Genomic DNA, 23,681 nt, shown 5'->3' on the forward strand with positions numbered 1-23,681 from the left:
ACACTCAGCTCTAATATAACTGGTTCTACAGAGATACAGTACTCTGTGTCTAGAGAGAGACTCAGCTCTAATATAACTGGTTCTACAGAGATACAGTACTCTGTGTCTAGAGAGAGACTCAGCTCTAATATAACTGGTTCTACAGAGATACAGTACTCTGTGTCTAGAGAGAGACTCAGCTCTAATATAACTGGTTCTACAGAGATACAGTACTCTGTGTCTAGAGAGAGACTCAGCTCTAATATAACTGGTTCTACAGAGATACAGTACTCTGTGTCTAGAGAGAGAGCTCTAATATAACTGGTTCTACAGAGATACAGTACTCTGTGTCTAGAGAGAGAGCTCTAATAGAACTGGCACAATAGAGATACAGTACTCTGTGTCTAGAGAGAGACTCAGCTCTAATATAACTGGTTCTACAGAGATACAGTACTCTGTGTCTAGAGAGAGACTCAGCTCTAATATAACTGGTTCTACAGAGATACAGTACTCGGTGTCTAGAGAGAGACTCAGCTCTAATATAACTGGTTCTACAGAGATACAGTACTCTGTGTCTAGAGAGAGAGCTCAAGTAGAACTGGCCTCTTCAGTCTTTTCTCTGTATCTCTTATCTTTCTTTCCTCCACTGAGGTTGACTCACTCTCACCAGAATACCTGTCTTCCCTTCTGGGTATTTGAGGAGGAGGCTCACCCAGGAAAGTGTTTTCAGCATCTACGTGACTTTGTGGCAGGGGGCTGTACTCAACTAAACAGTTATGAAACCAAGCCGTTTGCTTGCCTCAGAACATTTTGTCCCTGTCTGTTAATGCTCGTCAAGAAATGATGTCCAATGGCAGACTAAACAATTGGATTTTAGGGGCTTAGTGGGTTAAAGGAGAGCCTACTGTACGTCTCAGTTGGTGTGTATTGCATTACATTTCTGTGTGTGAGCGTGTGTGTGTGAGCGTGTGTGTGTGAGCGTGTGTGTGTGTGAGCATGTGTGTGTGAGCGTGTGTGTGTGAGCGTGTGTGTGTGAGCCTGTGTGTGTGAGCGTGTGTGTGTGAGCGTGTGTGTGTGAGCGTGCGTGTGGACTGCGTTGATTATCTCCAACTTTATCAGAGAGTGGACAACTGTCACTCCAGCTGTGCTCGAGAGTGTTTTGGAATTAGGGCTGTGTGTGAATCCCTGCCCAGTGATTACGATGCAGCTGAGCCTCAGCTCCGTCCTGGAATCTAAATGTTGTTTTGGGCCTGTGCTCTATTGCTCTATGCCTTTCACTATTCATTGTCCTCTCTCAGGTGTAAAGTATTCCTGTGGCCGGTGGTTTTGAAGAATCTGTGTCAGAAATAGTGGGCACGGCAGCTGCCTGTAACGCAAGCTGATAATGAGCTTATTTGACACCTCCCAACCATCTGTTCCTGTGTATTGTGTTATGCAGAGAAGACACGTGTATGAGCCTGGTAATTACACAACCACAGTTAGTGGCCGGCGCATCTCACCTGACATCGCCACGCTCCCAGCTCCATGATTCAAACTCAGACGCATGGATGCACTGTACGCATCTGATACCGCGGGATGAGACTCACATCCAAAACGCACACATGCACACACCAGTGGGCCACACACCAGTGGGCCACACACCAGTGGGCCACACACCTGGGACCAGGGCCTCATCAGCTATCAGCCGGTGGATCTGAGGACAGCGGCGGAGGCAGGCAGACATTAGAATGAAGGTTGAGTGTTTTTCTCTAGACCTCCCTCTGGCCTGCTCAGATGTCTCTGTGGATGAACAGAGGGAAAGATAAGCCCATACCAAGTCATATCAGAGATGGTACATGAGTGTGCTATCAACAGGCATCATTACTGTTCTCTGCCTCCCCAACTGTCGACCTCTGCCTTTACAGTACATGTCAACCACCGGCCCCTCCCCTCCTCGTTACACGGTTGTGTGCCTCCAGGAAGACATGCAGGGCCTTCAGCCTTCCTGTTTGTGTGCTGCTGAGGGGAAATCAAGGAAAGGCCAGCAAAGTGAGGAGAAATAGACACACACACACACACACACACATTTATGCACTCTTGTGCACGCACACACACGTTTACAAATACGAAAACACAGTACATAACCAGATCAGGCTCTTTTTTTACATGACCGTTAACACAAATCTGTGTCCTATTGCCCTCATGGTACCACCTTTTATCAAGCCAGAGATTTGGAGTCGTTCCATCACTACTACTGGTCAGTGAAAGCCAGAACCCAGACAGTTTATATATCTCATTATTCCATCAGACAGATAGAGATGATCAGATCAGAGAACAACAGACTGCTCTCTCTCTCATTAGATCAAATGTGTCCGTCATGATGCACTGTCTCTCCCCACCACCAAGCCAACATAGACAGTCAAGACTCCTGATCCACTCTTGTTTTGTTTATGGAATGTACACAGATCAGCTCGGCAAACATGAACCTTTGACCCCTCTGGGCAAATCACCTTTTATCTTGCCTCCTTGTGTAACTGATTGCCTGAGCATGCAGAGAGCAGTCAGCGTTAGGTGATGGAGGCAGATGAAAACACAGTGGAGAGTTTGTGTGTATTTGTGTATGTCTGTGACGTGTGTGTCTGTGATGTGTGTGTGTGTGTGTGTGTGTGTGTGTGTGTGTGTGTGTGTGTGTGTGTCTGTGTGTGTCTGTGATGTGTGTGTGTGTGTGTGTGTATGTCTGTGACGTGTGTGTGTGTGTGTCTGTGACGTGTGTGTGTGTGTGTCTGTGATGTGTGTGTGTGTGTGTCTGTGATGTGTGTGTGTGTGTGTGTGTGTGTGTGTGTGTGTGTGTGTGTGTGTGTGTGTGTGTGTGTGTGTGTGTGTGTGTGTGCATCTGTGATGTGTGTGTGTGTGTGTGTGTATTTGTGTATGTCTGTGATGTGTGTGTGTGTGTGTATTTGTGTGTGTCTGTGGTGTGTGTGTGTGTATTTGTGTATGTCTGTGACGTGTGTGTGTATGTCTGTGACGTGTGTGTGTGTGTCTGTGATGTGTGTGTGTGTGTGTGTGTGTGTGTGTGTGTGTGTGTGTGTGTGTGTGTGTGTGTGTGTGTATTTGTGACGTGTGTGTGTGTGTCTGTGTGTGTCTGTGATGTGTGTGTGTGTGTCTGTGTATGTCTGTGACATGTGTGTGTGTGTGTCTGTGTATGTCTGTGACATGTGTGTGTGTGTCTGTGATGTGTGTGTGTGTGTGTGTGTGTGTGTGTGTGTGTGTGTGTGTGTGTGTGTGTGTGTGTGTGTGTGTGTGTGTGTGTGTGTGTGTGTGTGTGCATCTGTGATGTGTGTGTGTGACACGTGTGTCTGTGCCGTGTGTGACATGTGTGTGTGTGACATGTGAGTGTGTGTCCTATCCCCTCTGCGCTCCGCATGGATGGATGTTTTCCTCTGATGTTCGGGTCCATATAGTTTCACAGCCCCTGGCGGAGGCCCTATGGGGGGATGTGAGGATGCAGTTGGAGGGAGACAGAGGGAGAGCTGTGCTGCTGCTGCCTCATGAATCAAGCTCTCTGGCTGATCCTGTGACCCCCTGCTGCCTACGTTGACCCCTTGGTCGTATCTCACCCTGTGTCACGCGTCTCCGAGCTGCACACCAACACCACACACACACACACACACACACACACACACACAAGGTGTTAATTGGCCCACTTTGGCCGAGGGAGGGTCGAAGGGTCAGTTGGTCTTATAGTGTGTGTGTGTGCATACACTATGTAGGCCTACATATGTATTCTTATATCGTCAGTCTAATTGTAGCCTTAGTTAAAGTGTATCGGATGTGGATTTAATGCCGAACAGAGATGATGACAGCTTGAGATGGTGACTGTCGAGGACGTGTCTGTCTCTCTCTCGATCACTGGAGTTAAGACTGCATGCAGAGGGACTGCTCTGATGTCAACTGTAGAGCTGTGTGAGGAGTTGACCCTGTGACCCCGTCCTGTCCACCAGCCTACTTGTTAAGGCTTGCCTGCCTACCTGGCTCTCCATGGCCCAGGAACGGACCCCTAATCCTGGCCTCCTCCTCCTCCTCTTCTCTCCCAGCTCTATCCCTGAAGTACAGGGAAAGGGGGAGGAGGGAGAAGAGAGAGAAGAGTGGGGGAGGGGGAGCAGAGATATTCTGCAGGGGATTGTGGGAACCCACTGATAAAGGCTTGCATCTTAATCCCTCCTAAGGCCTGTCTCACAGCGTACTCTGGGCCTTTACGTGGTCATTAAGGGTGTGTGTGCGTTTGTGTTTGTGTGTGTGTGTTAAATATGCTAATATTCTGACGGGATTGCCACGGTTCCTTTTCTGCAGTTGACAAGCCACCTATTCTTCAGCTGTATAATATGTGAAGGATACACTTCCCTTCATCTCATTTACAGTAACACAAAGTCACATAGCAGAGAGTCTGTATTCTTGGTAAGTATATTAAATACACTAATTAACTAGCTATAATGCTCCCTCTCCCACATAAAGAGTCTCCCTCCTCCCTGGTTATCCAGTAGGTTATTACTTATGCCTAGCCCCTCTGCTCTGAATCCACCACTACAGGCTTTACAGGAATTTGGCAGAGGCAAGGCGTTCATCTTGTTTCAGTGTTTTATGAGTCTGATGTGTACGTCTGTAATTGCGGTTATGGGTGATTAAACTCCCAATGCCCCTCAGGATCCGCGGGCAGCTATCGCTCAGCGTCAGGCCCACTGCAGGCTCCGGGCTCCCGGCTGCAGCCTGTAATTGATTCCTCTATGTGCGTCCCTGAAATAAAGCTGATTTAAAGAGCATCGAAACAGCCTGTGAGTTTGTGTGTGTTTTGCTAGCTCAACCTCTGAGATGAGAGGCCCATAGATAAGAGAAAAGAGGACAGGTGTAATTTTGGAAGAACGGTGTAATCTGTAAACATGTTGTGTGTGTGAGACAGAGATTGGGTGAGTGGAGAGGGGAATGTGTGTACGCATACAGTACAGTCTATCATGTTTAGGAATTTAATTTGTGTGTGTTAATGTGTTTATGCCCATTCAGACCTGTGTGTGTGTGTGTGTGTGTGTGTGTATCTTTGTATGCGTACAGTTTGATTCTCGGTGTGTGTATATACAAGGAAAAAGGGAGGCCTTGGGGCTTGCTAGCTTTCTGGCCTAATTGGCATGGTAATCATGTCTCTGTGGGTGGGATAGAGGATATGGGATGATGTGTGTGATGGGAATGTTCCATGCCTTATCTCTAGAGAGAGTGAGCGACCGCAGCCCCACTGAACTCCTCTGATCTCCAGCTTGGCCTGACTCAGCTCCTCTGCTGAGGGGGCCTGTTTTCTCTGGTCCCCCAGTCAGACCACCACACTGTGACCCTAGCCCCTGAGGGAAGGAGGTGGAGGGGAATCCCACATCACATCCCCCCCTGCCCAGTGGGGCTGTTTGTGATGGCAGCCTGGACTGGGCTCATACAGGAGAATGGAGGGGAGAGGATGGAGTGAACGAAAGTGGAGAAGTAATGGAAGGACAGAATAGTTCCTAGAATAGAATGAGGAGAAGATTATTCAGAAAAATAAGAGAGAATTGGAGAGAGGGCCACAGTGGAGCGTTGTTGAGCCCCGACCGTGGACCTCGGCTGAGGCTCCATTTTGTCTATGAAAGAGTAAAGCGTTTTCCTGTTGTGATCGACGTTGTTGCTTCCTTCTTCTATTTGGTCCACATGAAGGTGGTACACTGAGAACACTGAGTTGATGATGAAGCATTTTACTCTCCAAAACACTGATTTCTCAAGACTAAGTAGTTTCCCTTTTTAAAGTTTGGCCGTTCATGTGATTTTCTGGAAAAACCCAAGTTGAAGTTCCTTTTGAAAGAAGTCTGGTTGGACTGTGTGTGTTTGTTGGCCTGCTGCCAGTAACAATGGAAGCATGAGGAAGTCTGCAGCCTCCCTCCATGTCTTCTGTGCAACGTTGTTCAGATTGACTCTGTCAGGCCAACCACCGGGATCCAGGTGGTCTGTACCCTGTGCCCCCAGGCCCTATGTGCCCACAGACATGCCAGGCATCAGCAGCTTCCTCCAGGGGTGGCGGTGTCTTCCTGGACAAATCACAACGCTCCAAACTGTGGGCATATCCATCAGGAGCCAATGAAAAACACCAGTTTCTCTGGAGCAAAACCCACATTACTTGGTCTCTGTCGCCTAGCCAATCAAAACACTCGATTCATGGGCATTCGGGGCCTCGGAGGCACAGGCAAATAAATATGAATTTGATCACATGGGAATAAACGTTTCCAGAAAATGTATTTACCAGTGAGAATATCACATCAAATGCACATCAATGTTCCATAGCGTGCCATTAGAAAAGCAACCTTTAGATAGGACTGAGAGACCGTTGTTCTATGGAGAGCATTTCGAAGTGGGGAGGCAGGTAGCCTAGTGGTTAGAGCATTGGGCCAGTAACTGAAAGGTTGCAAAATCAAATCCCAGAGCTGACAAGGTAAAAATCTGTCGTTCTGAACAAGGCAGTTAACCCGCTGTTCCTAGGCCGTCATTGTAATTAAGAATTTGTTCTTAACTGACTTGCCTAGTTAAATAAAGGTAAAATAAATTAAATTAAATTGTGTGTGACTGAGGAATACAAGCATGTATTATTAAGGATTAGGCTCTTACATCTTTGTTCTCTCCTAAAATAAAAGCTGTCCAGCTCTGCCAGGAGAAGAGATGAGTTCTTCAAAAGTCAAGCTGAGCTCAGACACACTAAAAAACCTCTGGGATGGCTGATGTTACCTGCTCACCAGGACTTTCTCATAGGGGCTCAGATAGGAGAAACAGAACTACAGTAAGGATCTCCCCTCCTCTTGACTGACCTGTGACAAAATACAAAATGAGGGTGTTGAGATCAAGATGTCTCAGAGGGGCACAGATAGATGACCATCTGCTTCAGACAGGGGCGGCAGGTAGCCTAGTGGTTAGAGGCAGGTAGCCTAGTGGTTAGAGGCAGGTAGCCTAGTGGTTAGAGGCAGGTAGTTTAGTGGTTTGAGGCAGGTAGCCTAGTGGTTAGAGGCAGGTAGCCTAGTGGTTAGAGGCAGGTAGCCTAGTGGTTAGAGGCAGGTAGCCTAGTGGTTAGAGGCAGGTAGTTTAGTGGTTAGAGGCAGGTAGCCTAGTGGTTGGAGGCAGGTAGCCTAGTGGTTAGAGGCAGGTAGTTTAGTGGTTAGAGGCAGGTAGCCTAGTGGTTAGAGGCAGGTAGCCTAGTGGTTAGAGGCAGGTAGCCTAGTGGTTAGAGGCAGGTAGCCTAGTGGTTAGAGGCAGGTAGTTTAGTGGTTAGAGGCAGGTAGCCTAGTGGTTAGAGGCAGGTAGCCTAGTGGTTAGAGGCAGGTACCCTAGTGGTTAGAGGCAGGTAGCCTAGTGGTTAGAGGCAGGTAGCCTAGTGGTTAGAGGCAGGTAGTTTAGTGGTTAGAGGCAGGTAGCCTAGTGGTTAGAGGCAGGTAGTTTAGTGGTTAGAGACAGATAGCCTAGTGGTTAGAGGCAGGTAGCCTAGTGGTTAGAGGCAGGTAGCCTAGTGGTTAGAGGCAAGTAGTTTAGTGGTTAGAGACAGATAGCCTAGTGGTTAGAGGCAGGTAGCCTAGTGGTTAGAGGCAAGTAGTTTAGTGGTTAGAGACAGATAGCCTAGTGGTTAGAGGAAAGGTAGCCTAGTGGTTAGAGGCAGGTAGCCTAGTGGTTAGAGCATTGGGCCAGTAACCAAAATGTTGCTGGAATGAATCCCCGAGCTGACAAGGTAAAAATCTATTGTTCTGCCCCTGAACAAGGCAGTTAACCCACTGTTCCTAGGCTGTCATTGAAAATAAGATGTATTTTCTTAACTGACTTGCCTAGTTAAATAAAGGTTCAATAGAAAAATATATATATATATATAAAAAACTGAAGGAAGTATCTCTCCCTCCTCATGACTGACGTAGACATCTGCTTATTAATGACTGTCTTGGGCAGAGAGTGCCTGTCTTGGGCAGAGAGTGCCTGTCTTGGGCAGAGAGTGCCTGTCTTGGGCAGAGAGTGACTGTCTTGGGCAGAGAGTGACTGTCTTGGGCAGAGAGTGACTGTCTTGGGCAGAGAGTGCCTGTCTTGGGCAGAGAGTGCCTGTCTTGGGCAGAGAGTGCCTGTCTTGGGCAGAGAGTGCCTGTCTTGGGCAGAGAGTGCCTGTCTTGGGCAGAGAGTGCCTGTCTTGGGCAGAGAGTGACTGTCTTGGGCAGAGAGTGACTGTCTTGGGCAGAGAGTGACTGTCTTGGGCAGAGAGTGCCTGTCTTGGGCAGAGAGTGCCTGTCTTGGGCAGAGAGTGCCTGTCTTGGGCAGAGAGTGCCTGTCTTGGGCAGAGAGTGCCTGTCTTGGGCAGAGAGTGCCTGTCTTGGCCAGGTTTAGTCTCTGAGACCTACTGTGCTCAACATAAACCTTTCCCTGGAGTAATAAAGTCACTTGGTGGCGGAGAATACTTTCATTTCACTTTCCAACACCTCTGTGTGCTCAGTGTTTGTGTTTTTGTTGTCTAAATGCCAGTGGCAGCAGCAGCGAACGCTGGTCACGTCCCCGCCAGCACCCTCCGCCTGCAGAATGAAACAGAAACATAATGAGAGAGTGAAAACGTGAGCAGCAGAGGAACAGAGGGAGACAGAGGGAAAGACAGGGAGAGTAAAGGAGAGAAGAGAGGAGAGAGGAAGCTGACACAGGCCTCTGGAGATGCAGGCAGGGAACCGCCAGCACTGAGCCCAGTGCGTCTTCCCAAGACTTGAAAGACAGACTCTCCCAAACTGGGATTATCATCCTCTAGGGACCCCCTCTGATGAACAAACACACAGAGAGAGAGAGGAGAAAGGGAGAGCGATAGAGAGAGAGAGAGAGAGAGAGAGAGATGGAGAGAGAGAAAGAGATGGATGGAGAGAGAGAGAGAGAGAGAGAGAGAAAGAGAGAGAGAGAGAGAGATGGATAGAGAGAGAGAGAGAGAGAGAGAGAGAGAGAGAGAGAGAGAGAGATGGAGAGAGATGGAGAGAGAGAAAGAGATGGATGGAGAGAGAGAGAGAGAGATGGATGATAGAGAGAGAGAGATAGATGGATAGAGAGAGAGAGAGAAAGAGATAGAGAGAGAGAGATGGATAGAGAGAGAGAGAGAGAGAGAGAGAGAGAGAGAGAGAGAGGGAGATGGATGGATGGATGGATAGAGAGAGAGAGAGAGAGAGATGGAAATAGAGAGAGAGATGGAAATAGAGAGTGATGGAAATAGAGAGAGATGGAAATATAGAGTAATGGAAATAGAGAGAGAGATGGAAATAGATAGTAATGGAAATAGAGAGAGGGAGAGAGAGAAATAGAGAGATAGAGAAGGAAGGAAGAAGGTACTGAGAGAAAGGAACAGTATGTTGGTTTGATCCTCTGCACTACATGGATGCCATAACCATTAATGCTTATTGGGATGGTTGGCTTGGTCCATGCATCTTCCTCCCTTAAGGATTACCTGCCTATAATACATCAATGGGATGTGTCCTTGTTTGAACTGGTGCTGTCCTGAAAATCACCTCTGCAGGCACACAATATCAGTGTAATCAGTTATGATGGCCCTCTGTCCTGCTAACTGGCAGAAACACCTGGAATCACTCGCAATAGTGCAATAAGATACAACTGGCTTACAATGTGGAGACTGAAGCAAGGATGTTTTAAGAAATATGCATTTGTTTGTGCTAGGATTTTAGCCAGCAGGGTTTTGTTGTCATCATGACTTCTCTGACAGATGCTTTGTTGGCGCCTCTTTTCTATTGGTTGGATTCTCAACACAAGCCCATAATTGGCTGTGTATCTATTATGTTGTTGGCCGAGAAGGTGTTTGTCTGGTGTGAAGTGGTCATCTGCTTTGATGTCTGGTGAATTGCTGGACGTGGTCCCTTGGTTTGTGTGGCCATGCGCCTCGGCCCCTGACCTAGTATGTGTACGCTGAAACCTCAATACGTTGCTGCTAGCCAAACATTCATTTCCATGGTGTTCTATATTGTGTGAGAGAGAGATCATCCTTCAATAGGAACCCTCACTATATTTGATGATTCTGTTTGTCTTGGAATCACAACTGCCCCCCTCCACAGTTCGCGGTCCCGTTACCGACCCCCTCCTGGGTTTTATGTTGTTATTTGTTTGCTGAGAGTTGACGGAAATGTGCAAAGCACACATTCGATATGACACATACACACACACACACAGGCACCCCCCCCCCACCCCCAGTGAGGCGCGTGTGTTCCCCCTGACTCGCGAGGCCTCTTCCTGCAGCACGTAGACACATAGTTTCCCAGAGCAGCCCCCCCTCCCCTCCCCTTCAACTCCCCCTCAGTCTCACCCTTGGGGCCTGGACTGGAGGACTGCCGTCTCTATGTTTCTGGGGAAGGCTGGGGCTGGCAAACCCACCCTGCGGCCCCTTGCTGCTCTGTTCCAGCACAGAACAGGGCCAAGAGCCAGATCATTCTCCATTTGGGTTTCATTACGCAGAGCCCCAGCACTGCACAGCCCAGAAGAAAATAATAATATTCAGAAAAAAACTGAGGGAGAAAAAAAATTATTTCAAAGGCTTGTTATATGGTCAATAAATTCAGGCTCCCACTGAAACAGATCCCATTCTTTTTTGTTTTTCCAAAATGAAATGGGAACCAGGTTCTTTTGTCTTTCTGACGCAAATTGAAAAGGATCTGATATCCTAAATGATATGTAAACCCAGCTTTGTGTCAGAGAGAAATGATAGTTTCTATGAACCATTATAATATCTCTCTCAAACCTACAAGGGTATATGTAGAGTGATGTGTAGAAACATCTGCCAAGGACAGAGGCCAAGGACGAATCCTACACACACACACACACACACACACACACATAATCAAATCCACACGTACACACACGCCGATACACATTTTCAAAGTTTCCCCCATGTGATCTATTAACACAGAAACTGAGGCCAAGGCTCTTGCTATCATTAGCATGAATTACCATCGTCAGATGGATTCACAACCCGTCTCTGAGTACTTATATGGTGCATTCGGAAAGTATTCAGACCCCTTGACTTTTTCCACATTTTGTTACATTACAGCCTTATTCTACAAAATACCCCATAATCACAAATCAAAAACATATTTTTAGAAATGTATTACAAATAAAAAACATAAATATTCAGACCCTTTACTCAGTACTTTGTTGAAGTACCTGTGGCAGCGATTATAGCATCGAGTCCTCTTGGGTATGTCACTACAAGCTTGGCACACCTGTATTTGGGAAGTTTCTCCCATTCTTCTCTGCAGATCCTCTCAAGCTCTGTCAGGTTGGATGGGGAGCGTTGCTGCACAGCTATTTTCAGGTCTCTACAGAGATGTTCGATCGGATTCAAGTCCGGACTCTGGCTGGGCCACTCAAGGACACTCTGGAGGAGCAGGTTTTCACCAAGGATCTTTCTGTACTTTGCTCCGTTCATCTTTCCCTCGATCCTAACTTGCCTTTTACTCCCTTCCGCTGAAAAACACCCCCACTACATAGTGCTGCCACCACCATGCGGATTCCACAGGTGGACTCCAATCAAGTTGTAGAAACATCTCAAGGATGATTCATGGAAATAGGATGCAGTTGAGCTCAATTTCGAGTCTCATAGAAAATGGTCTGAATACTTATGTAAATAAGGTATTTCTGTTTTTTTAATTTGCAAAAATGTATAAAAACCTGTTTTCACTTTGTCATTATGGGGTATTGTGTGCAGGTTGATGAGGAATTTCTTATTTCATAACAATTTTAAAATAAGGCTGTAACGTAACAAAATGTGGAAGGGGGGTCGGAATTCTTTGCGAATGCACTGTAGTAGAATAGTGGAAGAGGCTCCCTACAGAAAGAGCCAGTCGTCTGTTAGACTGTTAGATTCCTCACTGTGGTGTGACCAGTAGAACGAACGGCCATTCTGTTTTTATTATAATTGTCATAATTCATAACTGTGGTTGGATGGTTTTATTAGACCTCTGTCCTACTCAGACATGGTTTCAGGCCCCATAGCCTACTGTATCCTCCTCCTACCTCTTATGGTTTCCTGTTCCCTCTCTCTGTCTGTCTCTCTCTGTCTAATTGCCTAGACTTGAGTGGCGACTAAATGGACCCTGTGGTTTTCCACTGAAGAGTTCTTCAGGCCTGGGGAAGGCACAGGTCCTGACCACCAGACTCCCCTCACGCCTCATAAAAGCAGAGGCTGCAGGGCCCCAGCTACCCTGCAGGGTGATGCACGGGAAACACAACTCAGAGCTCCTCAGGCCCAGACTGCTGCAGCTCACCCTTCTGGGGCCTCAGTTTAGATAGAGAGCTCCTCAGGCCCAGACTGCTGCAGCTCACCCTTCTGGGGCCTCAGTTTAGATAGAGAGCTTCTCATCAGGACACATTTTTTATGATGACCATTGGAAGTGAGAATGAATGGGACAGCTATTCTGAACCAGTTGTAAATTATATTTATAATCTAGCCTGTTTCTTTTTGATATCAAACTTTGTCCGTGTGTGTGTGTGTGTGTGTGTGTGTGTGTGTGTGTGTGTGTGTGTGTGTGTGTGTGTGTGTGTGTGTGTGTGTGTGTGTGTGAGTGTGTGTGTGCACGTGTGTGTGCGTGTGTGTGTGCGTGTGTGTGTGCGTGTGTGTGTGCGCGTGTGTGTGTGCGCGTGTGTGTGTGTGTGTGTGCGCGTGTGTGTGTGTGTGTGTGTGTGTGTGTGTGTGTGTGTGTGTGTGTGTGTGTGTGTGTGTGTGTGTGTGTGTGTGTGTGTGTGTGTGTGCGCGCGCGTGTGTGTGTGTGTTTTTGGCAACAAGGCGGTTAGATGAGGCTCTCAGCTGTGATTTGATCTCTAGTGCTTGCATACAATTTCAGATAGCCAACAAAAGAGGAAGCTCGACATTGAATCATAGCTTCCTGGCTGCCCCGAATCACCGTGTTTACTGCAAAGCATATTACAGAGAACACACAAATAGTCCCTGCAATGAGCAGCTCTTGCAGCCATGTGACCATGTTGAGAGCCCTACAGTACTGTAATCAGAGCTGTGTCGTGTCCACTCAGTTAAAGGAAACCTGTAAAACAATAAGCTAGCCTATCTTCCTAATAATAGTAGGTGATCCACAGAGGAGCTGAGAGCAGGCTCTCACAGCTCTCACGTAATCATCCATCTATGGAGTCAAACACTTTTTTTCTCTATAAGAGAAGCTCCATCCGGAACTTTTCTGTTCTGTGTAAAAGCAGGGCTGCCTACCTAGCTCTAGCTGTTACGTACTTACATTGCGCTGCCCTGCCTCTGACAAGGTAATGAGTCTTCAGAGAGCCCAGGGGAGGCCGGGCTGACCCGGCAGCAGCAGATGTAATCATCTTCACCGGGGAGGACTCCACAGGTTGTCCTGCTTCAGTAATTACCTTTAAATGTAATGTCTCGCTCCCGCTCTGATCAACTCATCCATTGTCAGGCAGATACAGCTCCGGAGGAGAGGAGAGCGGTAGGGCTTGGCGACGCTGCAGCCATCTCTGATGTAGAAATAAGCATCCCACTGGGCACAGACGTCAGTCCAACGTCTATTTTTGATTTACATTTGGTTGAGTTGACATCTAATGCAAATTCAACGTGGAATCAAAAACAAAAATTCACCATGTCATTGGATTTAGGTTGAACGTTGGGTGAAAGAAATACGAAATTCCCTTAAGTTGATGTCCAATCAGTTTTCCATGTTGATTCAACGTCATCACATAGATTTTTGTTGTTGAAATGAAATGGAAACTCTGATTCAAGTTTTTGCCCGGAGGAATTTGCCTCCCCGGCTTGATGAGTGTGAATCCCAGGCTGTCACACAAAGGAATGGCACGTCATAGCTCGGGACACGGGGTGATATGAGGGGAGGCTGTAATGGAGTTTTCAGGTAAATGCGGAGATGGATTTGGACTGAAAGGACATAGTGGGTGTGTGTGTTTGTGTGTGATCCGACCTGTCAGGATTTGAACCTCTGGCCATATATTGGTCTGGCCATGAAGATGACGGAGTGTGTGACTGTACAGCAAAACAGATGCCATGGACTCACTGATGGAGACAAGAACACTGATATGATAGAGATCCCTGTCATGCTACATGAAACTGAACATTTGCATTGTCCCGAATCCCTTACAAATACCTGCTCTTTTTATCAATACTGTGCCGAGTTCAGTCAGAGAATCGCTCTATCAGACGTCCCTGCATTTGGCCGCTTTCCAAACTCCTAAATCAATTTCACTGAGTAGGAAGCTCTCCAGAACAGATCAACCTCTGTGGCAGCCAGGCACTCTGGATGGAGAGTGTAGTGTAGTGCTGCCTGGCCTGGCCCAGCTCTATCTACTCTGAGCAGCATCTGCTCTTTTGTTCCCCAGCTAGCGCTGCTGCTGGTGGGGCTGACTAGCTGTCTGGATCACAGAGAGACGCCGTATCACCTCGGAGCGAAAGAGAACAATTAGGCCATATCAGCAGATCACAGTGTTGGCAGCAAGGCCACAGTTGGCGATAGCGCTGGTAATCTGCAGCTTATCTGGCACTTAGACGTGGCCAACCGCGTCTCTCTGTCGCCTCTCCAGCCACTTCAGTCAGCCAGGCCGCTCCGCTCATTCTCTCATAGCCAGAGAAAAACGCTCTTTCTTCCGACTGATGGCACAGCCATGGAGAGAGGAGTGAGAGGGACAGAGTTACATCCTTAAAGAAGCCAGTTGTGTCAGCGGATAAAAGAAGAGAATGAGGTTATATCAACATTCCGTATCAAATGATGGTCGTTAGCGGCCCACCTACTGAGATGGTATGGGTGGCCTATTTGGGTTCCTTAGAGCCATTTTTCCAGCATTGACGTTTTCCCCCCGTTTTTTCTCTCTTTCACTGTACATGTGGTTTGCAGACGGGACAGGGGCCTTTTCAGAAAGTGAAAGCGGGTTGAGGAGAATAATAGCTTTATTTAGTCTTCCCGGAGTCTCCAGCGACAGTTGCGGTTCTGCTGTCGGCTCGCATCTCCTCTCGTCATGACTGCCGCTGAAAGCAATAGCCGTCACCCTGAGCCCCCACCTACCCCACACCCTGTCCTTCCTTGCCAGCTCCCCCTTGCCATAGAGTAAACACATCAGGCTGGAATATTTACTCTGACTGCTTAAACTGTGTGGACCAGATTATACAATGTTTATACAAACCCAGAGAGAGAGTCTCCCTGATTAAGGAGCAAACACTCGCGCACACACTCACACACACACACAAAAAATTGTCCTGCATTGAGAAAGTCATCATAATAAACAGTGCAGCAGTTAAATGATTGATAGCGAGTGTGAGGAGTATCATAATAATAGCTTCAAAAAAATATGTTGAACATGTACACAGAAGTCACTCTTCTCGACAAGCATCCTGGATAAAGTGCCAAGGTAGTTACTTGTCATTTCTCGGCGGATTCAGACATCGTAGGTAAAGCACTCCAAATGAGCATTCAAATTTCTTCATTCCCTTTCATTTTTGTTTTTGGGCCCTGGGATTATGCAACAGCGGCGTGGGCCTCTTTGGATTGGGTTCTGTTTTCTTTCCCTCATATCTGTGAATACACAAGAACCTACCTGAGAAATGCTAATGACGGCTGTTTCATCCTCACTGCTGCGGCTGCCCTGCGCGGTGCTCACTCTGGGGGCTTCAAACCGCCATTCCTCCTACCTCCAAACATCTTTGTGAGTAATAGATTTTGCGCGGAGCCTCAAAAGAGGGAAGTGGCTGGACAAGGCTGTGATGATAAGAAAGCCCAAACTCAAGTGCTGGTTTATTAGCCTAGCCGCTGTAATGAAGGGGACAACGTGTGAATGATTCACCAAGAGGATGGAGGCTCCCGTTGGTCTTGATGCTGAGTACAAGGCTGTGAAAATCTGAAATGATCTCTTTTTTTCCTGGACTGTTTACCAGCGATGGCATAATTTTTGGAGTGAACCGCTGCCATAAGAGCAGCATGGAAAACCCATTGTGCATAGGGTCTGAGCCGGGACCCTGCCAAGGTGGCATATGGCTCTGAGGCTCCTCTCGTTGTCTGTGTTATGCCTCCTGGAAATCTGTCTTTATGACATTGTTAAGGATCTGAAGAGGCCTATGGAGGGATGTGGGTATATAGGGGTTGGGAACTTAACCATGGGTTGGCATTTGCTGTGTGTATCCCAATGTTAGAGTGAAGGGACTGGAGAGAGTGGGGTGTGGTGCGCATTGACATTGAGTCATCCTGACTCTGCGGGAAGGATGAGTGCATCATGGAAACTGGACGTCGGTGATTTCCATGGATTTTGAAGAGTCTCTGTTCTGTTGTCACTTTATCCCCCTCCCTCCCCCACATCCTCCAACCAAATCTCCCCGGTGGCGTTGGGTAGTTGAATTATGGAGGATGGCAGTTGGAGAGGGAGATGAGAGAAGCGCTAGGAACAGACTCTGTGTTCCTGAGGTTTTAGGTCCTCTCCGGTTGCGGGGTGTTCTTATTCATAATGCAGGACCCCTGGTGGTGGCAGAAGCACTTTAACACAGAGCTGATGGGCTGGTGGTGCTTTAGGGATCCATCAGAAATCCCACCACTGCCACTAACACGCCTCTGAGAGCACATGGCCGAGAGAGTTATGACTCATGAATCACTGACTCACTGGTTCTATGTGTTGAAACAAATAATAATAACTGAACTAGACCCGTATAGGTACTATGTCTGAACACCAGTACACTAACAGGATCCAAACAATTGACTGTCTCTTCACAGAACTCTCAGAACACAGACCAGGCTTTGTAAGAATGGGCTTGGTTTTATTATACTCTCTGCCTCAGAGGAATGCGAAGTGGCTTTGTTCTCCGTGCATGGTGATACTGTAACTGTTCCAGAGAGATAAACTAAATGTGAACCTTCTGTGGCTCAGTTTTACACTATCAACCCCCAGAACAGAGGTGAAGGCAGAGAGAGAGAGAGAGAGAGAGAGAGAAAAGCGAGGAAGAAAGTCAGAAACAGAGAAAAAAGGAATTGCTCTGTAGCTCAGTTAGTAGATATGGTGCTTGCAATGCCAGGATAGTGGGTTTGATTCTTGGTCCACCCAGACTTAAAATATATGCATACACAACTGTAAGTAATTTGGATAAAAGGAGGGAGAGAGAGAAGCAGGACAATTAATAAATGAAACTCATTTATTTTCAAGTGCAGACATTAGTCATGTAGTCAGGTCTCTGGCAGGGTCCCACTGCTGTGTGAGGTCCAGGACCTGGGCTCCTCCCCTCCCTCCTTTCACATCTCTGGGGGTGTGCTCCCCTGACCCTCCCACCCACTCCCATTTATCTCTGGGACACCCTTCACCTAACTCCCCTCCCCAGCCTCCTCCCAGTCCGACTCCTGTATACAGCAGTCAGGCCTCATGTCACCGAGTAGAATACTGAATGCCCCAAACACCTCCCCTCTCATCTCAGCTCTTATCACATCCTATAAACAACATAACACAGCTCAGCTGAATGAGAGGACCTGGCTGCTTTCCACAAAGAAAGCACACTGAGGGAGGGAGAAAAAGCACAAGGGAGAGTCCTGCCCGTGTGGAGTGTTTAGTGTTGCACTCTGCTGCCTCCTGCCTTTGAGATGGGCCCTAATTTCCTCATTTGTATCTGTCAGTGGTGCTTCTGTGTAACCGGCAGCGCTGCCCAATCGACAGCCTGGAACATGCAGGCAGGCAGGCAGGAAGGCAGGCAGTGCTGGAAGCCATTCGGAACGACAAAGCTCAGAAACACTTTCATTCCCCATCAAAACATGTGTCAACCTTTTGTGTTGTGTGTTGTGTTGGCACAGAGGGGAACTGGACGCCTGCCACCGTTTCCCCCCTCTACTCCCTCCCTCCTCCTCCCTCCAGCTCTCTTTTAAACACTCTTATCTAATCTTGTGAGCATATTTGTTTTATGTGCGGTGCAGGTAGTACAAACGGTCGCTGGAACTTGCCCTGTTTCTTCAGACGACTTTCCAGCCCAACAGGTCGGGACAAAATTGAGTGTGTGAAAGACAAAACGAGTTGGAATGAAAGCATAGTGAGCTGCTAGTCGAGGGCTAGTAGAGCTGGGAGGAGCTCAGGCAGCTATAGCGGATACGGTAGTAAGAGACCCAGTAGAGCCAGGATAGAAGAACCAAGGTATTTATTGATTGGATTTTCCCTGCTGCCTTTGAAGAGAATTTAGAAAATGGTTAGCTCCGCAGTGTCACTCTGTGACCTTGGTGACAGAGACTGCAGTGGTGGCAGTACCGTCCCACCACCCCCACCCTGTCTGTCCCCTCTTCTAACAGCTGTGCCCCTCTCTGGGGGGGATTAAAGCCAGAGCCCTTTTTATCCATCTGTAATCCTGCTCTGGCATCCCCACCCACTCACTCGCACAAGAACACACAAGCAAGCGCCACTTAGGCTTGGTGGGCAAGCACACACACGGGAGCACACACACACATACAGTACACTGTACCCATTTATGATAAATTAGGTTAACTTAACTAAATGGAGTCATACACTTATGACTAAACACAGAATCAGCCTCAGGCAAGGCAAGGTCAGCACTCAGCAGACATACAGTCATGTTCTTATGTCTCCCTGCTCTGGTCTCTTCACTGAGCCCTGGTCCCCTGCTAACAGCCAGAGAGAGAGAGGCTTGAGTTGCCCCACATCCTGGCTCTCACTCCCCCTGTGGGTAAGGGCCTGCCTGCCTTAGCCTGGGCCTCCTCTCCTCTCTCTCTGTCAGCTAACCTGCACCCCCCCACTGAGGCCCCACATTGGCAGCTCTAATACCACAGCCTGCTTTATCACCCTGAATTAAAACCCAATTGGAGAATGGATTTGAGGAACTGCTGGCTCAGGCAGAGCTTCTTTAGCAATGGGCGGATATTATCTGAAGAAAAAAATGTCATCATGAGGATGGAAGCACTTGAACATCATCAGTCTGAGGATTAATTATAGAACTGATATAGAGTTGGCCATTTATTGAAGAGTGTTTGTTTGGGAGGGCCCCTCCCTCCCCTCCTGTGTATGTGACTGTGAGGTAGTGGTGTGTTTGCAGGAAGTGCTCGTGAAGAGAGCAGGATAGAAGGGAAGTGTTTGGCTGAGCTGAGCTGAGCTGACAACCTGGCTGCTGTTAGGAAGCCTGCTGACCAGGAGAGAAGCTATAATGTTGGAAATTCAAACATTGCAGATTGCCAAATGTATTTCCGATGCAACAGCATACTAATCAGCTACCAATTGATTTAGTTGAATATACAACTGTCCTGTATAGGCTACCTGAACCTGTGTGACATGAACTGTCCTCGTGTTCTTTCCCAGCTTGGATAGAAAGTTGTTGTGCTTAACACAACAATGACGAAAAAAGTAGTCAGCTTGAGGATAAATTCAAGCACTATTTATTGTTGAACTCCCCTGGTCTCCTGAAGTCCTCCTTTTTTGTGTTCAACCCAGACTTTATTGAGACATTGTGCATAATATGTTCATTGAACTGCACATAATTTAAACTTAGTCTTAAATGATGCATGCCAAGATATACTAGAGGTAAGGGATTGTTGATATTTGCAACCACACAACTCAAATGATGGTTCACCAGTACGAACAAAATCGCAAAACGCTTTTTTGTTCAAGCCCACAAGAGCGGTTATCCACTAAAGATGATAATCTGTTCGCATCTGCCAGTATCCAGACAACCTATTCCAAGAGCTTCCTATACAGTTCATCTCTTTCCGTAACGTGTTGAGGCAGACAATTAAGGAGAATGAGAGGCTCAATTATCTATATAAGGCCCCCCTTATCTCAGCTCGCTGGTCACCATAGCAGCACCCACCTGTAGCACGCGCTCCAGCAGGTATACCTCTCTGGTCTCCCGCAAAACCAATTCTTCCTTTGGCCGCCTCTCCTTCCAGTTCTCTGCTGCCAATGACTGGAACGAACTACAAACATCTCTGAAACTGGAAACACTTATCTCCCTCACTAGTTTTAAGCACCAGCTGTCAGAGCAGCTCACAGATTGCTGCACCTGTACATAGTCCATCTATAATTTAGCCCAAAGAACTACCTCTTTCCCTACTGTATTTATTTATTTAGCTCCTTTGCACCCCATTATTTTTATTTCTACTTTGCACATTCTTCCACTGCAATTCTCCCTTTCCAGTGTTTTACTTGCTATATTGTATTTACTTCACCACCATGGCCTTTTTTTGCCTTTACCTCCCTTATCTCACCTCTCTTGCTCACATTGTATCTAGACTTATTTTTCTACTGTATTATTTACTGTATGTTTGTTTTACTCCATGTGTAACTCTGTGTTGTTGTATGTGTCGAACTGCTTTGCTTTATCTTGGCCAGGTCGCAATTGTAAATGAGAACTTGTTCTCAACTTGCCTACTGAAAAATAAAAAATAAAAATGATAAATGTTGCGTAACTGCTGTATTTGAAGCACAACTCCCTTCTGTCCAGTTTCCTTGCTGTTGCTACGGCAATAACGCTGTTTCTACCCTCCCTGTAACTGTCGCTTAGGTGGAGAAATCATTTTCTCAACTAAAACTCATAAAGAATTACCTAAGAAGCATTAGGCTCCCGGTCTGATATGTGCTTTTGAACACCTGAGTCAGCTCCAGTCATTGCACTGGCACCGTCGTAGCCTTGACCACAGCATTTGTTCACTGATATCCCCTTATACTTTCAATCAGTTTCATTTTTCAAGGCCCGAGTCACTTTTTCAGTCACATTCCTGAAGCCCAAGAAACAAACACTTAGCTTCCTAGTACATATAGACATTTAAAAGGTTTCTGAATTACTTTTTGGAAGGTTACTGTCAAAATGATTTATTAAATGTTTAAAAAAATAGATTTTGATGACATGTGCATGGGCCCCCAGAGCTCGTGTGCCGAATACAACAGGTGTAGACCTTACCGTGAAATGCTTATGTATGACCCCTTAACCATCCATGCAGAGTTCTAAAAAAAGTAAGTAGGAAAATTGCTAAATAAACTAGAGGAAAAATAGTAACACAATAAAATAACAATAAATACAAGGGGTACCGGTACTGAGTCAATGTGCAGGGGGAACGGGTTAGTTGAGGTACAGTAATTTAGGTAGTATGTACATATACAGTACCAGTCAAAAGTGTTAAACAAATGAAAATATATGTTATATTTGAGATTTTTCAAAGTAGCCATCCTTTGCCTTGATGACAGCTTGCTCTTGGGGGGGGCATCAATATGCATTTTGTGTGTGTGTGTGTGTATGTGTGTATCCGTAAGTGTGTTGGAGTGTCAGTGTAGAATGTGTGAGTGTGTGGTTAGAGTCCATTGAGTGTACATTGAGCCTGTGCAAGAGAGTCAGTGGAAAAAGCAAGAATAAATAAGAATAACATATTTATTTTAAGAAACAAAAGAGAGAGAGAGAAAGCAACAGAGAGACAGGTAGAAGGGAGAGAGAGAGATAGAGACGAAGGGAGAGAGAGAGAGAGACAGGGAGAAGGGAGAGATAGATAGAGAGAGAGACAGGCAGAAGGGAGAGAGAGAGACAGGGAGAAGTGAGAGAGATAGAGAGAGAGACAGGGAGAATGATAATTTTCAGAGCTTAATAGACACTGAGAGCAGAGGAAGGCTGTCCCAAGTGAAGCACCACTGTGAGAGAGAGAGAGAGAGAGAGAGAGAGAGAGAGAGACAGGGAGAAGGGAGAGAGAGACGGGGAGAAGGGAGAGAGAGATAGAGAGAGAGACAGGCAGAAGGGAGAGAGAGAGACAGTGAGAAGGGAGAGAGAGATAGAGAGAGAGACAGGGAGAATGAGAAGTTTCAGAGCTTAATAAACACTGAGAGCAGAGGAAGGCTGTCCCAAGTGAAGCACCACTGTCTGTCTCTAGTCCTCCAGCCCTGCAGAGCAGAGCTCAAGCTCAGCTGTCATGTTAAAAGGTCAGGATCAGGGTCGTGGCTAGGGCTGTTATGACTTGTGACCGAACACACCGGCAGTCAAAATCTACATGACTCTTTAGTCACGGTAATTAGGCTTCTCCAAGCTCTGATGCTGCTGATGGTCATTAGTAGCCTACCAAGCTTGCTAATTGCCTGGTATTCAGCACTCTATTGTCTGAACCACGGGGACAAACGTCCTCCATTTGCTATTTAAGTGCATAGATGACATGTCTTTTTTTCTCCTGCCCATGTTTCAAGAAAGGTGCATGATAATGGTCCATTCTAAATCAAATCACCTTTCACACATATATTATTTAGTATACACAAACACAAGAATAGTGTGATGGGTGACAATATTAGCCTATCATTTGTGAATGATATATTATCTCTTGTGAATGATGCCCAGCTTAAGGTAAGAAGCAGCGCGTGCCTTTCTTTTCGACTTTTTCCAATCATAGTCGCACACCTCATTTGGCCTAGACCATAGGTCTATACGGTGCCTTCGGAAAGTATTCAGACCCCTTGACGTTTTTCCACATTTTGTTACGTTACAGCCTTACTCTAAAATTGATTAAATAAAACAAGTTCATCAGCAATCTACACATAATACCCCACAATGACAAAGCAGAAAATGTTTTTTTTTGTTGTGTTTTTTTTGCACATTTATTGAAAACATAATACAGAAATAGCTTATTGACATAAGTATTCAGACCCTTTTCTATGAGACTCGAAATTGAGCTCAGGTACATCCTATTTCCATTGATCATCCTTGAGATGTTTCTACAACTTGATTGGAGTCCACCTGTCGTAGATTCAATTGATTGGACATGATTTGGAAAGGCACAGACTTGTCTATATAGGTTTCCATGAGGTCAATATAATTGTCCGTAGAGCTCAGAGACGGGATTGTGTCGAGGCACAAATCTGGAGAAGTGTATCAAAACATTTCTGCAGCATTGAAGGTCCCCAAGAACACAGTGGACTCTATCATTCTAAAATGGAAGAAGTTTAGAACCACCAAGACTCTTCCTAGAGCTGACTGCTCAGCCAAACAGCAATCAGGGAGGTGACCAAGAACCTGATGGTCATTCTGACAGAGCTCTAGAGTTCCTCTGGGGAGATGGGAGAACCTTCCAGAAAGGATAACCATCTCTGCAGCACTCCACCAATCAGGCCTTTATGGTAGATGACAGTCCTCTTGAAGTTTGCCAAAAGGCACCTAAAGACTATCAGACCATGAGAAACAAGACCCTCCAGTTTTTTTTCAGTCCACAATGTTTATCTTTCATCACATATGAATAGATCATGATAGATCATAAAGTAATGGCTTTTGCAGCAAGTTAATACCGCTAGACAGTTCTGGTAATGATTGAAATAACAGCTCCCCTTGAGAGTACATTGGAGATGTTGATGCTGCTCCTGATCACGATCATGATGCTCATATTGTGATAACGACGATAGTACTGCTAATGACGCTGGAAATTCTGACATATTTTCTTCTCCTTTCATGTGTAGATTCATCAGGTCAGGTGACCTCATCTCCACTGAGCTCTCCCACGTCCCACCGGGGCATGCACCCATCCCTGCTCAACCCGTCCTCCATGGGGCCCTCAGGCTCCTTGCACTCTCCCATCAGCACCCTGAGTTCTCCCATGAACGGCCTGGGCTCGCCCTTTTCTGTCATCAACTCCCCCATGGGCCCACACTCCATGTCCTCGCCCGGCATGGGCTACGGCCCCAGTGTCAGCCCCCAGGTAAGGCCTGTCACAGAT

The 23,681-nt window shown here is 46.7% G+C and overlaps 1 protein-coding gene across 5 annotated transcripts in view; it reads left to right on the top strand.

The window, feature by feature from the left end:
- Nucleotides 1-23,681, top strand: part of LOC110509348 (retinoic acid receptor RXR-alpha-A) — a 161,348-nt gene that overhangs the window by 70,175 nt on the left and 67,492 nt on the right. For all 5 annotated transcript variants that reach the window (XM_036967460.1, XM_036967458.1, XM_036967462.1 and 2 more), the window contains exon 3: nt 23,425-23,663. In XM_036967460.1, the coding sequence (XP_036823355.1) occupies nt 23,425-23,663 (239 nt within the window). The remainder of the gene's footprint in view (nt 1-23,424; nt 23,664-23,681) is intronic.

Source organism: Oncorhynchus mykiss, chromosome Y (assembly GCF_013265735.2).
Source record: "Oncorhynchus mykiss isolate Arlee chromosome Y, USDA_OmykA_1.1, whole genome shotgun sequence".
In the NCBI taxonomy this organism is placed as follows: Eukaryota; Metazoa; Chordata; class Actinopteri; order Salmoniformes; family Salmonidae; genus Oncorhynchus; species Oncorhynchus mykiss.